The sequence below is a fragment of the Corapipo altera genome, unplaced genomic scaffold (genome assembly GCF_003945725.1).
Source record: "Corapipo altera isolate COAL_440 unplaced genomic scaffold, ASM394572v1 57, whole genome shotgun sequence".
NCBI classification, from domain to species: Eukaryota; Metazoa; Chordata; class Aves; order Passeriformes; family Pipridae; genus Corapipo; species Corapipo altera.
Window position 1 is genome coordinate 3,473,378 of NW_020884905.1, and position 15,539 is coordinate 3,488,916.

At 36.7% G+C, this 15,539-nt stretch overlaps 1 protein-coding gene and 1 long non-coding RNA gene across 17 annotated transcripts in view; one reads left to right on the forward strand and one right to left on the reverse strand.

The window, feature by feature from the left end:
- EVI5 (ecotropic viral integration site 5) overlaps positions 1 to 15,539 on the forward strand; it is a 76,788-nt gene that overhangs the window by 52,589 nt on the left and 8,660 nt on the right. For all 9 annotated transcript variants that reach the window (XM_027651506.1, XM_027651507.1, XM_027651505.1 and 6 more), the window contains one exon: positions 2,891 to 2,986. In XM_027651506.1, coding sequence (XP_027507307.1) covers positions 2,891 to 2,986 — 96 coding nt within the window. The remainder of the gene's footprint in view (positions 1 to 2,890; positions 2,987 to 15,539) is intronic.
- The window catches only part of LOC113951025, a 65,352-nt gene that overhangs the window by 36,705 nt on the left and 13,108 nt on the right, over positions 1 to 15,539 (reverse strand). Inside the window, exon 4 of one of the 8 annotated variants that reach the window (XR_003528991.1) lies at positions 2,121 to 2,194. The exons of the other annotated variants lie outside the window; for them this stretch is intronic. This is a non-coding gene — a long non-coding RNA (uncharacterized LOC113951025). Of the gene's footprint in view, positions 1 to 2,120; positions 2,195 to 15,539 lie in introns of those variants that run through there. 8 annotated transcript variants of the gene reach the window in all.

Sequence of the window (15,539 nt, forward strand, 5' to 3'; positions counted from 1 at the left end):
AGTGAAATGTCCAGTTCCTACTAAAGTAAAGGCTAAAATAGGAAGCATTAAATGAAATTAAGTTGCATTAAAGCAATTTAATTTTTCTTATGTCAGTGGGACTGTCTAGTAACTAAGGGTATCACCTCACCTGGAGTACTGTGTGCAGTTCTGGGTCGCACTATTTCAGAAGGATGTGACGGTCCTTGAATGTGTCCAGACGAGGGCAATAAAGCTGGTGAGAGGGCTGTAAGTAAAGCCCTGTGAGGAGTGGCTAAGGATGTTGGCCTTGTTTAGTTTGGAGAAAAGGAGGCTGATGGGTGGCCTCATTGCCCTATATAGCTTCCTGAGGCACTCTTATCCCTGGTACCCAGTGATAGGACATGTGGGAATGGTTCAAAGTTGCACTAGGAGAGTTCAGACTGGACATTAGGAAGCAGTTCTTTACCAGAGAGTGGTCAAACGCTGGAACACGCTTCCTAGAGGTGGTCGATGCCCCAAGCCTGTCAGTGTTTGAGGCATTTGGACAATGCCCTTAACAGGCTTTAACCAATTCAGCCCTGAATTGGTTGGGCAGTTGGATTAGATGGTCATTGTTAAGAATTATGTTAAGAGTTAAGAATTATGTAATATGGTGTTATCCAAGCTGAAGCTGCTCAAGCTTTGATTAAGCTACTCATGAAACATGAACATTAAATTATTTGTGCAGTTTCCATTGTTGTTTGGAGCATGAGTGTCGTCGTGGTCTCTGGGGCTTTCATTCACAGTGACATACTAGCTGTGTTTTGGCACTATTCTAGTGTCATCTAGAATTAAGATGTACAAGTGGGAATCTAACCTGCATGGGGGCAGAATATAGGGTTTGTTTTGCAGTTGTGGAGGTTTTCATGATCTCAAGATGCACATATACTGACCTTAAAAGATATTCTAGGATGATATTAAGATCACTTGATAAAAACAGTAAGAAATAAGTTTTTATGATAATCAGGAAGTAATAGATAATGTCATACAATCTAGGGTAATCTTGAGAAGCAAACCTAGAACTACAGAATTTTTCAGAGGAAGGTTTCTGTCTGATTGAGAGATACTAACAGATAGTAGGGAAAGCTGTTAACATTGGGTTTGGTCACATTAAAAAGAACTGCCATGTTGAAGTTTTTCCAGACAACAATTTTTCTTTTTGAATTCTGTCAAGCCGCCCTAATGAAAAAATACTGTTAAAGAATATTACTACTAAATTTAAGTTCCTCACATTAAAATTTGCCTTTGATTAACGAATGCTCATCAGAAGGTGGGAATTATTTGCATTAAGTTCAGGTTACTTTCTAACGTGAAATGTCACTAGAAAGTGAAACAATTTGTCAGATCATGGTAATACTTTGTACTTGTATGGAAATGTATGTATTGATGAGAAATATTAATCTTTTCTCACAGTTTTAAAGAATGTTGGGTAACTTAATCATAATCTGACAGATAAAACTTTGAATTTTTTTTGTTCATCTAAAATATGTAAGTTTTCAGCTATCTATTTATTATTTATTCTCTAAATTAGATGAATTTGGTAAACACTGAAATATATTTTAATGCTATAGTGTCTGACCCCTACATGTTTTTTCAGTGGTTTGCTACTGCACCTGCATGAGTGTCTCCAAAAGGCAATGGCAGGATCAACTTAGTCTACTTTTCTTTTTTAAAATAAACTCTATCTTTTCTATTGCTCGGAGATGAACAGCAGCTGTGAAAAAGACTGATACCTTGCCCTTAATTTTTTCTATGTCATCCTTCCAATTTATCCACTGTAGACAGACTTGGTAGCTTTTAGAACATGGGCTTATTTAATTTGAAATATGTAATTTCTGTTGCAGCCAGTTAAAAGGATCAGCTTCTGATCTCTAGTGTTTTGAATGTTTCAAGAGGAAGTTACAGCATGACCTTTTTTAAAGCATGTTTGTAGAAAATGATATTGCAGGGTTCCTTTTTTTTTTTTTTTTTTTTGTGCTAAATGCATTTTTGTGAATTGCCAGCTCTACAAAATCTGTAGTTCTGAAAGGAAAACTGAAACTTACTTGCCTTTCACTAAAAATGGGGATCTTGCAAGCCAGGTTTGTGCACTATATTCAGCTTCAGCTGACTGTAGTTAGAGTCAGTTCTTCCATGAGCAAATATACATATCAGATTATTTTGTAATATCTGCATTAACTTTACAGTGTTATTTCTGGAATAAAAAGTAACAATAAAATCACTTAAATATAATGAAAGTGTGTGATTCCCATTTGGTATACACAAACAGCTTTCAGCTCTTTGTGCAGTGCCAAAACCAACCTGCTAAATGTTACTGCTTCTGCTGTTAGTTTATACTGACTTAACTTGGGAACACCTTTTTCATGTCCTCTTGTGCACCCAGTTTCAATGTAAGCTCAGCTGCTTATGACACTTCTGTTTTAAAAGGGCTATGACACCTATGTTCTATTTGTGCTAACACTTTGCTTTACTGAAGCTTTTTGATACTATAAGGTATAGTGACAAAGTCATTCACAGTAATATAAAGTAATTTTAACTATTTAGGACAGGAACTATTAGTAATATTGATAATATTATGTGTGTGTGTGAATTGGGTTTACTAAAACAAATATACAACCTCATGTACATAGGACATGAATTCCACCTGTGAAGCTGGTAATTCTTCGTGCTCCTCCATAGAATCCTGCCTGTTAGTACTGAGAGAGTCAGCTTGGTCTGAGCCACTGTCACCTTTAGATACCTGCTGTAACTTCAACCAAACGGAAGTGCTGGATGGTGTCTGGGACTAGCTTCTGTTTGTGACAAAAATATGCAGACAGTTAAACTAAGATTTTTAATATAGTAGATCTTTGAATAATTTGAATATGATTCCTTTTTTTAACCAAAACAGAAAGAAGAAGGAAAAATTCAAGGGCAGCTTAATAAATCTGATTCTAACCAGTACATCAGAGAACTGAAAGATCAGATAGCTGAGCTGCATCATGAGGTAAGTGATAAAATACTACAGTCTCTGATCACATGTACCTTTTGTCCTTTCACTTGTAGCAGGTTTTGGTTATTTAACAGTTATTACATTTTCAGTACCTGATTTTACCCAAGTACATTATTTTAAATGAATACAATAAAACTCTTATACGTGAATCTTTCCTTTACCCTGGGATGTAAAAGAACAACTGCTTAGTTACATGATTTGATATTAAAGGAGATCAGCATTTATGTTCCACCTTGGTTTTTCTCCTTAATTTGATGAGCTGATGATGTTCGTGTTGCATTTACTGCATTTGGAGCTTTGTATATGAAAATAAGCCCCTTTATGCCTTTATTTGCTACAACTATTAAGGCTATTACAGTTAGAAACTAAACTGCATTCGTTCGAGTAGAAGAGTCCATGTGTAGATTTTCTGGTTCTTGCTCTTGCAAGGATGAATTTTATGTGGTACTATACTGAGATTGCTTAAAAAAAGAAAGGGATGCTTGCTTAATATCAGTTAACAGATTTGTAAGTTTTAAACTGCCAAAACCTTCAACCTATGAAATTTCTGCCTTCAGACTTCCTTACTCTAATAGTTGTAGTAACTTTCTGTTAGTTAAAAAGATCAGAAGGTCTTGAAACAGAGATGGCTTATGTAACTACCATCCTCACTGGCTCATTTCACTTCATCCTGCATTGTGAAGAAATGTCTTTACCTAACACTACACTGTGTGCAAAATGCCCAGTCATCTTTGCATTATAGTCTGCTTCTGTTTCAACAGCCTTCTAATACACAGCTCTGATAGTGTTGCTTAAAACCATAGTATCATAGAGCAAGTCAACCTAATTGTTTGTTTGGTGCCTTTTTGCTTTTGTTAAATAAACACACACTTTCTTTAAGTGTAGATAGTGTTTTCATAACAATCTCAGTAGATTCAACCTTTTAGGATCAATCCCCTGAGAGCTGGATCTTGGAATGCTGTCTATGCTATAGATTGCTATGCTGTAGATTGAGGATAGTCTCTAGGGCCATCAGTCCAGCACCTTTACCAATCATTAAGCTCACTTAAAAAACAGATTTAAAAATCAATAACCTGTCTTCTTCCATTAAAGCACTCTAAAGTAGCTTGCTTTGTTCCTTATAAGAAAGTCACCTGCTGAATTCTCAGAAAGCCAGATATGTAGTGTATTTTTGCATTATGAATAAATAAGGCACTGTACTGGCTTTTTCTTCTGCTTGGTGTATGTTTAAAAGGTAAGAAACACTGCTGTGGGGGAAAGTGGAATTACTGTTGGAAAGCTGTTGCATAATTTTCTCAATACCATCATTTGTTACGTGCCTGGTGAGTAACTCAGTTGTCATGAAGGCAGACAATATTGTACATGTTTACTGTGTGTACGTTAGTGTGAACAGGTTGGAATGAAGATAAGGTCCATTAGCTCACAGAACAATGATAATTCTCAGTAATACCAGTGATTCTTAAACAGTTCAGCCTAGACAAATCTTTATTAGCATTTCAATTTGACTGAAAGAAAATACCAGCTATGAAGAATAATGAATTTTAACAACAGCAGAGTTTGAGTAATTCCATGTAGAAGACCACTCCTCATCTAGATTTCTTTCTGTTGTGGCTTAATTTTTAATTTACAAACTAGGTAAACACTACAGAAACAAAGTCATTCTAGGACACACAGAAACAGTAAGAAGAAATGGTCTGACTTGATAATCCTACAGGTCTTTTCTGACCTTCGTGGTTCCATGATTTTATGAAACTCTGTATGTAGTAGACATGTTCTACCCTGGCAGCATTCTGAATGTTTCCTTTCTTAAAGCCTGAAAGTCTTTGTTTACTAATGACTTTTTTTTCCCTTCCCCTCTTACTCTTATGTATCTATTTGTCTAGTTTTTAAATAAAAAATTAAGAGGGAAAGTAGTGTTTCCTGCACTGTTTCCTCAAAAAGCAAAATCTGAACAAAATGGCAACAGGAAGAGGCAAAAATGTTTGCCATCAACTGGTAAATGTAAAGATTAGAATAATTTAGTCACTGCCAGTTCAACAACAACTTTAAATCTGCACTGAGGCACCTTCATGTATACATCCACTAATGACTGTGTTCTCTGCTTTTTGGCTAGCTGCTTTTTGATTCTACTTCTGCAAAATTTAAAAGAAACGTTACATGTTTGCGAATTCATCTTCCTGAAGATAGGGTGATGGTGTATGTGACATGCTGACCACAACCTCCCAACTGGTTAGCATGTACAAGGCACTGGAAATGGAACAGAGCTCTTGCTGACTGTATGATTACCTTCTAATATATTGTAATGCTGTAACTTTAAACTGTTCCATCAGTGTTTGCAAGCCAGGGTAGTAGCCAGGGACAGGTCAAACCCAGAATATCAGTGAGGAACACCAAAAGGGACAGCCAAGAGAGAGTTGTTAGTACTGCCCAGCGACTAAAGCTGAATTCTCTCCACTAGAAGGTGGTGTGGGGGTGGGAGTTGGCTATGGCACAGGTGCAAAAGGCTGCTGCTGTAACTCCTCTTGACTTTTTAAGTGGAGAAAAGTTTGACCCTCAGAGTTCAGATATTTCTCTCAACCGTTCCAGTGTGGTGACCTAAATCAGCCACATACTGGAACTTTGCATATGATTTCAGATGATTAATCAGTGGACTCAAATTACAAAGGGCAATTGGTTGGAAGTTTTTAAAAGCATGAACAAAATTTTTTAAAAATAAATTTTTAATTTTGGTCATCTTTTTCAGAGCTCAAAATTTTGCATGTGTCTTAAATGTAGTGCAGCTTGCAGCCTAAAGGATAAATTTCAGCTGCTTTTATTATTCATCCAGGAATAGTAATGCTACAGTCAGTCTTCAATTAATATTATAAGAAGACTTACTTGTAGTAAATTCAAGTTGTGTTCCTGTTACTGAATAAAACTGCACATACTGGAAATCAGTAGTATGGCACCCAAAACTGAACCGATGAGGCACAAAGCTATGAAATGTACAATGTAAATTAAATAGAAAAAGACAATGCCTTTTTTCTTCCCTTTCAAATAAAGTAAAATAACTATAAATGGAATTACTATATTGGATTTTTGGCCTGTTCTAACAAGCTGCCTACCTGATTCCTTTTACACCTAACCAGAGGATTTCTGTAGGACAGTAAGCTAAAGTGTATATTGGCTACTTCACAGTAGGTCTTAAACTTGTATTTTATGAACACTTCAGGAAAGCAAACAGACAATATTTGGAGCTTTGAGAACACTGTAACAAGAAGTTGCAGGCTTCTGCTCTACTAGATTCTCTAGACTTCTGTAAGCTTCTGGTTTAGTGGTGAACACGTCAGTGTTGGGTTAACGGCTGGACTCTGATCTTAGAGGTCTTTTCCAGCCTTAACAATTCTGATTCCATGGACATTATCTTTGATCTACTTACATGCACCTCTTTCTTTGCACTAACCTGAACAACCAAATATGGGTTAGAATCTTAATACTGAGTGTAACGTACAATGTTATGTAAAATAGTGAATCAATTCTTAAATTCCTCAGTGCAACCATAATTTCCCTCAGAGATCAAATACATATAGATCAATTATTATTAACTTGCACTTTTAACTTTAGTAAATATATGTCAGGTTTTATGTTCATTCCCTAGAAAGTTACTGACAGCTATCCTTTAATCTTTTACACAACCTCTCAACATTCAAAGAACAGCTGATGCATAATGAAAGGATACTCAGACTGCAGTATTTCCAGTTAGCCAGTAGCTAATCCTTTGATAAGTTTTGTATATTTAGTGCTGTACTACCTTTTCTGCTTTGTTGGGCACAAAGTTGTTAGATGGTTGTGACTTATGCCTTGATTGCTGAAGGTTGAAACTAGTGTGAAAACCTGAAATGTTGAGGATCATCACAAACAGGAAGTCATGATGTAAACTTCTTTTTAATATGCACTGGACTTGGATGCTCTGTCTGCCTTTTCAGAAATTTGTGTCCAATTGCCATTTGTTCTTTTCATGAATTGAAATCTTTCCACCTAGCATTTTCTTTCTTCCTCCACTTCCCTTCCATTCTTAAAGCTATCTCTACAGTATTATCTTCCAGCTTAGTGGGATTTTAGCCTAAAATGCTTTCTCATTGTGCAGTCCCAACAGGCTACAGCTTCTGTGGAGCAACTTGTGTTACTCATGCCAGTAAGTACGGAAGCTTGGTTGCCCTGTCTTTGGCACAGAAGAAACAAGGTCTAGTGAGCACTGTATTCTGTCACTTGACTTTCCAGTGCATGTGTTTTAACCAATGCGACATAAATGACACGAGTATACAGACACTGCACGATTCATACTATGGTTATATATTCTCAGGCTGCACAAGGAGTGCTAATACTTCACAGAAGTTGCCTTTGATTAGACACCAAAATGATAAGTGAAAGCAACTTTTGTGGTACATTTTTACTGTTCAAGAATGTATCCCACTCAGTAGGCAGTACTGAAGTAAAGCTGTTATCCTATGTGGAATGAATACACTGGAAGTTTTGGACTGTTACAAGTTTCCACTAAGTAAATTTAAAGGTTTAAGAAAAAGTAAGATGAATCTTGAACAAGTTGTTACACTTTTCAACACAAATCACATACTGAGGAAACAGGGAGAGGGTGTTCGTAGTTTTCCACTTTTTCCTTTTAATTCAAACTGAATGGAATTAAATGATTTATAAACTGCTGAAGTTCTGCATTTCATGCACTACCCCTCTGTACGTGCAATCACTTTATATGTATTACCCAGCAGCTGCCTCTGCTTCCTGTTGGATGTTGCAAGGCTCGCATGTGTTACCTAGATTACAGGAGTGGTACAAAAGATTAGAATTGACGTGCTTACCCACAAACTACACTGGCAGACCACAAGACACCTTTGGAGACAAAAGCAAGTGGTTTCCAGTCTTTCAGACTTTGTGATTTAGGACTGAAGTGCCTAAGTTGTTTCACATGAAACTTTACAAAGTTTGTCATATTGTTAGCTGATTTTTGTGTCTCTCAGAATCTTTTAATGAGTTTGTTTTGCTCTTAAATTGCATTTTCTTATTTATACTACTACAGTATTTCAAATGGGGATTTGTTTTAAGCTTATGACGGTTTTCATATTAAAGGCTAAATTCTGCCTAACAGTGAGGTCCACAAAAGCCTCTACAATTTTGGATTCCAGTGCAGTTTTCCATGAAGCTATGATTCGTCTGTGTATTGGGTATCTGTGTTAGAGGACAGCTTTATGAAGAGAAACAGCACTTCCTTCACTTAGCACATTTTTCCTTAGGAAGCAGAAATATGGATGTTCAAAACAGCCCATTTTTCAATTATACTGTGGCATCTGTGCATCTGCAGGGACTATTCCACCTCCCACCCCTCCCCATGAATTTAGAGAGCTGATTGCTGGGGTTTGGGATGAACATTCTGGGAAACTTCATATTTTGCCTTCTTTCTGCAGGCATCTGCTATTGACTACTGTCAGAGACAGAATACAGAGCTAGTTTTCTGGTAGCTGTTTCTCTGTATTGAGATATGCTCTCGACAACTAATTGTAATATTTTGAGAGGAAGCAAGGATGAGATTTTCTAATGTGCAAATCTTATGCATGTGTTTGGTATTTGAATGAAAACCAAAATCCCGATGTTAGTGTAGCATGCTGTCCCAACAGTTAGAAAACTATCTGCAAACTAGTCCAGTTAACAATATTTCAGCTTGGCTGATGGAAAAGAATAACATGGTGAATTACTTGGGGCATTATTATTCTGCCAAAATAACTTCTGAGGCATTTAAAAGGCTTTATAATAGTATCTTTAAGTGAAATTCTAGTGATTAAATTCTTGCATATTGACAGTGCAGAAAAGGGGGATTTTTTTAAAGGTATTTCCCATTTCAGTATCTGAAAACTTGATGGCTATTCAAAGAAGTAATGACCATTAGCTTACTACTCTTCCATTCCCACATACATAGAGTTTATCTAGGAATGGATGATATAGTATGTTTTAAGAACCTAATGTGGTCAGTAAGATTCTGATATAGGTGTTATCTCATGGTCCGATCATGCTCCTGGTGAGCTAACATTTTAAGATTGGCTTAATGAAAAAAGATATAAAAGTTGGAGATTAAATACTATGCTTTTAAAAGATTTTGCTTGTGTAAATGAAATTCAAGATACTTTAAGTAATGACTTTGAGGATAAATAATGCATAAGTTGTGACCAAAGGAGTAACTGGTAATATGGCTGAATTAAGGATACATCTTGCAACCTGCATTAGCTTTATAGGCTTTTTCACTGCTGAAACTACAATGGAGAAGGGAAAGTAAACTGTAGCCCATCAGTGTGAAGGATTAAAAAAATCACCTATATGGGCCACGCAATAAAATACCTAAATAAAATTCAATGTACTACAGTACCAGGATGAAAGAATAAACCACATTAACAGTTCTTTAATCTTAAATATCATAAATGTAAATGGTACATAAGCTGTATTTAAAAGCTGTCAAATTATGTCCTCTTTTTATTATTAGCTAATAACCTTATATCACTGTGGGACGGCGAGTGGTTCTGGTCCCTGGCACGGTTGGGTCCAGGTTGTCCATTAAGAGTTGAGGGAATATCTTTACAAGCAGCTAAATGATGACTCCACATCAGTCATCGATGAGCACAAAATTGTGGTGCTCTTGTGACCCACTGACAGCACCAGATGGGTTGTCCACTTCCAGCAGCATTCCTAGCTCCTATTTCTCTTATAATCATAGCATCTGAGCTTGAAGATGGGATACCAGTGGGAAGCATTATTTCTTTTCAGTCAAATTCAGTGCTTCCCAAATCAAATGTTCTCTTATCTGATGCACCACTAGACTGCATTCAGAAGCAGAGTAAATAACTTGTAGTAAATAACATACCTTAGAATAATGGAGATATGAGGATTAACTGGGGAAAGTGAATTCTAGTTGCAGTTCAGCCTACCAGAATTTTTTTCAAATTCTCTGGAGACAGAGGGTGATGGACAGTGGTGGTGAGAATGGGAGATCAGATTTATCACAGTTTAGGTACCTCAGAAAAAGAAATAGGTAACACTTCTTTCATCAGAACTAAGGCAAGAATAGCAAGTCCAAAAAGGCCTAGTAATCTTCCTGTAATATTTGTTATTAGATATAAAGCTCTTTCACTCAGTCTCTCAACAACTTATTTCCCCCCCTTTCTTCTCGAAGGAGCGTACTATTTCCTTTTCATGTAGTACAAGCACATGTGTATTTGTCTCTTGGAAGCTGTCATTTTGCTTGCTTTCATAAAACCGACTAAGCTGCATGGGATTTATTTCAGTCAATTTTTACATTGTTTTCCCTCCACAGTTCTCAGTAGAACTATAATGTTAGTTAAAACTCCTGTATTAACTCTTGCAAAGCACTTGTTTCTCAATACAGAAGAGAATCACATTAACATCTTCTAATAGTATGTTTTACTAGACAAATGCTTTCAAAATATGTGGCTGTCTATAAATGTTTTCTTACTTGATAAGAAGTGTTGTCCCTGAAAGGAAATATGTTAGCCCTCAGATTTACAGAGTAAGCATTTCAACTTGTGGTGGAAGTTTATAGCACAATAAATCATGTGCTTTTCTTTTACCATATCTTGCAAGCACAGTTGGACAAGAGATGATCAGATTTTTCCCTCTCCACAAGTAAAATTCTTGCAAGGCTGCTGGACAGCTAAAAATGTAGTTGCTTTACTAGTTATGTGTCAAAGTTACAGAGCCTCCGTGCTGGCAGAGTCTGATTTAAGTGGTTGTGGTCAGTCTGAGGAACCTGTGATGTGATAAGATAGCGTTTGTGAGGTCATGTGGTTTGCAAACACCCAATCTAATGTAGCAGCTTTGTCTACACAGGAGAGTTAAATATACACTCTATGCTTTAGAAAAGGGAATTGCTTTACTCCTTAGGCTCAACTTGTCCTTGAGAGTCAGATGTTAAACTGGCTTGATAATGCCCAGATTGTTACAGAAGTGGAGGGCTGATCAGACTGGGAGTCTTATTATCCAGTAACTTTCTCCAGTTTAGTCCTGACTTTAATAAAGCAACTAGCTTTAGAAACTGTCTGGCTAAACTAAGCAATCAACAGTCAGAAGGAAGGCACAATGGAATCTCTGTATTTTAAGAACTCGTTTGTTTCATTCAATTAACTTTGGGTGGTCATAGTGTAATTAACACAGTCATGTTACACTTGCCCAGAATGATACGATTGATTCCTTAGTGATGGTACTTCATTCCATGAATCTTTGGACACAAACTCCATCTTCGTCTTTGCATGAGGTAATTTTGATTCCTCTCCCTTCTCCCCAGTAACAAGACCATCAACAAAATATTTTCCATCTCGTGTGAGGGTGAAGGAAACCTCTAAATATGAAGAGTGTAACCAGGACACTGATGTAGTCTGTCCTCAAATGGAACATGTCTTTGTTTACTTGGATGAGGGACACATGATTCTTAACTGTTTCACCACCACTAGTGACAGGTTAGATAAAATAAATGAAGATGGGTGATGGTTTTCACATTTCCCCCTTTTTTTCCTGACTGTATCCTACTGCATCTAAGTTCCAGATCTGTCTTGCTGAGCAGTGTAATAGTTCTTGATTGCACCATTAAAGATGAACATAGCTATATTGTGTCCTTCTTTAGAGTTTGTCTGGATTGCTAAAGCAAGTAAACTGATAATAGATAAAGTTATTTCACTATCTTGGCAATAATGTTCTTGACTGTTGAAACTGTGTAACCTGTCTGCTGTACTGATTAGAGCTATGTCAGGGTCTGTTGTGTGTTTCTGCCTGTAAATTAAGTTTTTGGGGATTGAAAAGTGGAGGAATCGAGGAATTGAGGTTCTACTGGTTTATCTGAGTGGTTGTTCCTTGCAAAAATTAGGTGCTGCCTAGGTGAGAAGCAAGCTCAAGAGAGGACTGCTATGTGTTAGCTTGGAATAGGTCTCCCTAAACTTATCTGAATATAAGTGAGGCAAACAGTGGAAATGTGGTAGAAACCCCTCCTAAAATTCTTTTATCACTTTGAGTGGCAGCCAGCACAAACGAAAGTAGTTTCTGCAGTCAGAGGCAAAAATGTTACTTAGTCCATTTAAAACTGCTGAGTTTAACTCATGCTTTAAAAGGACAGAGTAAAAGTGTGAAATGATCATTTCCTGTAACTGTTGCCCGGAATGGGTATATTTTCAGTCTCTCTATCAGCCAGTACATTCTAGTTAATGCTTGAGGTTTCAGTAACGTTTGTATTTTCAGATGCATACTGTAGAGAAGCGCACTGAGACTTAGGTATTTCCTTGGATATAATAATTGCAGTACATTCAGTATGCTTATACTGCTGTTTTAAATTATTTTTGTTGCTGTGTCCTCACTGCAAATAAACACTTCCATCAGAGCTTCTTGTAGAGTTTCTGGGAACTTTCCATAAATAACTAGTAGGTAGGTGGAAGGAAAATTCCTAGGCCTGTAGCTTGGAACTTTCTTTGGAATTGCATACAATCTCACTACAACAAACCTGTCAATCTTACAAAAATTCCCTCGAGAAACAACACCTGACTTATAATTGCCAAATACTAACTTTTTTTGAAAATAGGGTAAGAGTTGGGTATTCTTAGCACTGTTGCTATTTCAATTGCATATTTGATACCTAACTTCAAAGTTTAACTTGATTACACAGCACTAGATCAAAACCAGATTCTTTAACCATATAGTGCAGTGATCAAAATGTCATGACCTCCCATTGATCGCTTTATTGGTTTCCTGTTCTGATTCACTGGAAACCTTCTGATCTGAACACTTGATGGTGGTTTTAATCTTTGTCACGTTTACAATACAGCAGACTATGGTAAAACTGATACACAACATACATTTGACATCATATTTCCTTTTGGCTCAAGTGCTCTCCAAATAACAATGTTGAAAAAACACTTTTTATGAAAACTTAAGTCAGGAAATATAAGAGTACATTCAGAGCAATAGGAAATAAATAGCTGGACAACTGGAGCTGAGATAAATATTTCAGATATTTGAGATAAATATTTCAGGTTGTATACCAGTGTGTTATATACTAGTGTGTTACTACTCTTGGTCATCCTTTTAAAAGTATGAGTTTCAAAAACTAAGGTAATACTTTCATTAAACAGGAGACTAGTAATTAATCACATACTTAATCTTGGATTCCAGAGAGTTAAAGATGAGTCGGGCAGATTCATCTAATGTTGTAGTACTTCATGACTGTTGCTTTTAAGCCTACTATAGATGGGGAAAAAAAGTCAGGCCAGTTTTTAACTGGCATTTTTAACTTTTAGCAATAGCAACCATATTTGCACAGCCAGAATAAGCGGCCTAGGCCTGTTCAGGTATTTATTATTGTCATTCACTGGTGTTCTGGCTCAGACCCACAGTAGGATTATCCAGCCTGGAGTTTACTACTTGCTCTGATTTCTGATTAGCTTTTGTTACCAGTTTCAAGGTGTTTTGCTGCAATTGCTCTAAGAAGTGGATAGATAATACTTCATCAATATTAGATTGAATTCAATTTACAAACTCCAAGACCAGCTGTACTGTTTTGAGATAGTGCAGATCAAGAAGTTCAAAGAGAACCTGCAGACAACTGGATGTGGACACTTGCAGTCTTCCTACCATGAAATGTGCTGCAAATCAGCACCTTTGAACCCTTCTGCTATACTGAAAGTAATCAAAAAATAACTTTCCCAATCTGCGTCTTTCTGCTTGTCCAAAAATCTCTAGCAAATCAAAATTAACACCTCAAGATAAGAAGCCAAATATTCCACCAAGTCCTCTAAAACTTTTTGTCAACAGATTTTTATCTTGGTATGACCATTATAAAATATTTTGGGGGCCAGATGAGATAATGCTGGAAGGAAACAAATACAGCTCTGAACACATCTCTACAAAGCAGAGTTAATTTTCTTTAGGACACTATTTTATATTCTTTATAAATACTACTTTATAGAAACCACTAAACTTGCACTATTCTAGAATCACTAACTCATATCACTTGTTTGCTGATTGTGCAGGTTTCCTGTTTTTGTCATGCTACACTCAGTCCCAAATAAATGGCCAAATGTGCTAAGATGGTCCCAGACAGTCTTGAGTATGTTAGAATGCAGCTTGGCTCTTCCTGTAGGGATCTTACAGGGACTGCTTAATAACCTGATTTCAAAGGTGGACTCCCTAATAATCAACATTTTGTTCATCTCACTGAAAGCTGGGTGAAAATTTTTAGACAAGGAAATGAATTAATGTATATATCAAAGACTTTAAAAGTGTCTTTAAAATAAGCTTTTATGAGAAATGAAATGTTTAATGGTGATTCATTAACTGCTAAGAAAAGGAAGCAGTTTTGCAAACAAATTTTTGAAATACTCTCACTGCATGTTCTTTGTAAGCATGATCAAGATATTTCCTGCTTTCTTAAGTCACAGCACCTAATGCACTGGATTTTTTTTTAAGCAATTGCTTTATTTTCCTCAACTAGTTTAATTTCTTTATTTAGTCCCTGATGAGAAACTTGAGTACTGCCTTACAAATATCACCCTTGGGGGTGGGGGAAAGGCAAAAGCAAAGGCAAACTATAGAGCTATGTAGTGGTGGCTCTAGTCTGCTAGACCCCAAATTTATGTCAAACCCTCACCCTAAACACTTCAGGCTAACTTTTAGTATTTTTAGTTTAGGTGAACTCCGTGGGGAAAAGTATTTTTGTTAGTGGCGTTATAAAACTTCTCTGAAATAGTCTTCCAGAGTTTTTAAATGCCTTTTTAAATGTATTCACTTCCCTCCTGATGTCCATGGTTCTTCAACACCCATTAGAATGTACTGAACAGCTTGATTTCAGAAAAATTTAGCTAATTTGCTGGGATTTTTTTGCTTTTGGCACAAAATTAAATCTTAGGGAACAGAGCAGTAAAGAGAACTGCATACTAACACTTCCTATTTGAGAATGTCATTGTCTATTGTATCAATTTCAAAATTACTTAGATTTTACGATGAAGCAGAATGTCTTTAGGGAATCTGAGAAGACTCAAAGTTGTTCTGAAGAGTTTAGATATTTTAAATTGAAAAGAAAATAAAAAGACGTGCGAAAGCAATAAATGAAGATGTGACCTATTTCCTGAATTTCTCTACTAAGAATATCCGACTGTTGCAGATCTTGCATGTCTGCCTCACAGCAAAATGAAGACACGGTTCATTGTGATTTCTCTTTCCTTTGCCCCCCCTTTTTTTAACATATTGTCTGGATATATTTTGAGGTCTAAAAAATGTATTCTGAGGTCTACATTTCATCTTTTAAATCTGTAGGGGTAGATATGGCATTGGAGAATCCAGAATGGCTTTGGTGAGAGACTGGGGGGAGGGCCCATCTCTGTAGCTTTTCCAGAATTTCAAAGAGGAGAAGCCCCTCCCAGCTGTCACCTTTCAGTGAGTCCAGGGTTGTTAGAGTCTCTTCCTCAGGAGGGACAACAGTGACTGGGTAGTGGGAGCAAATCGAGTAAATGGG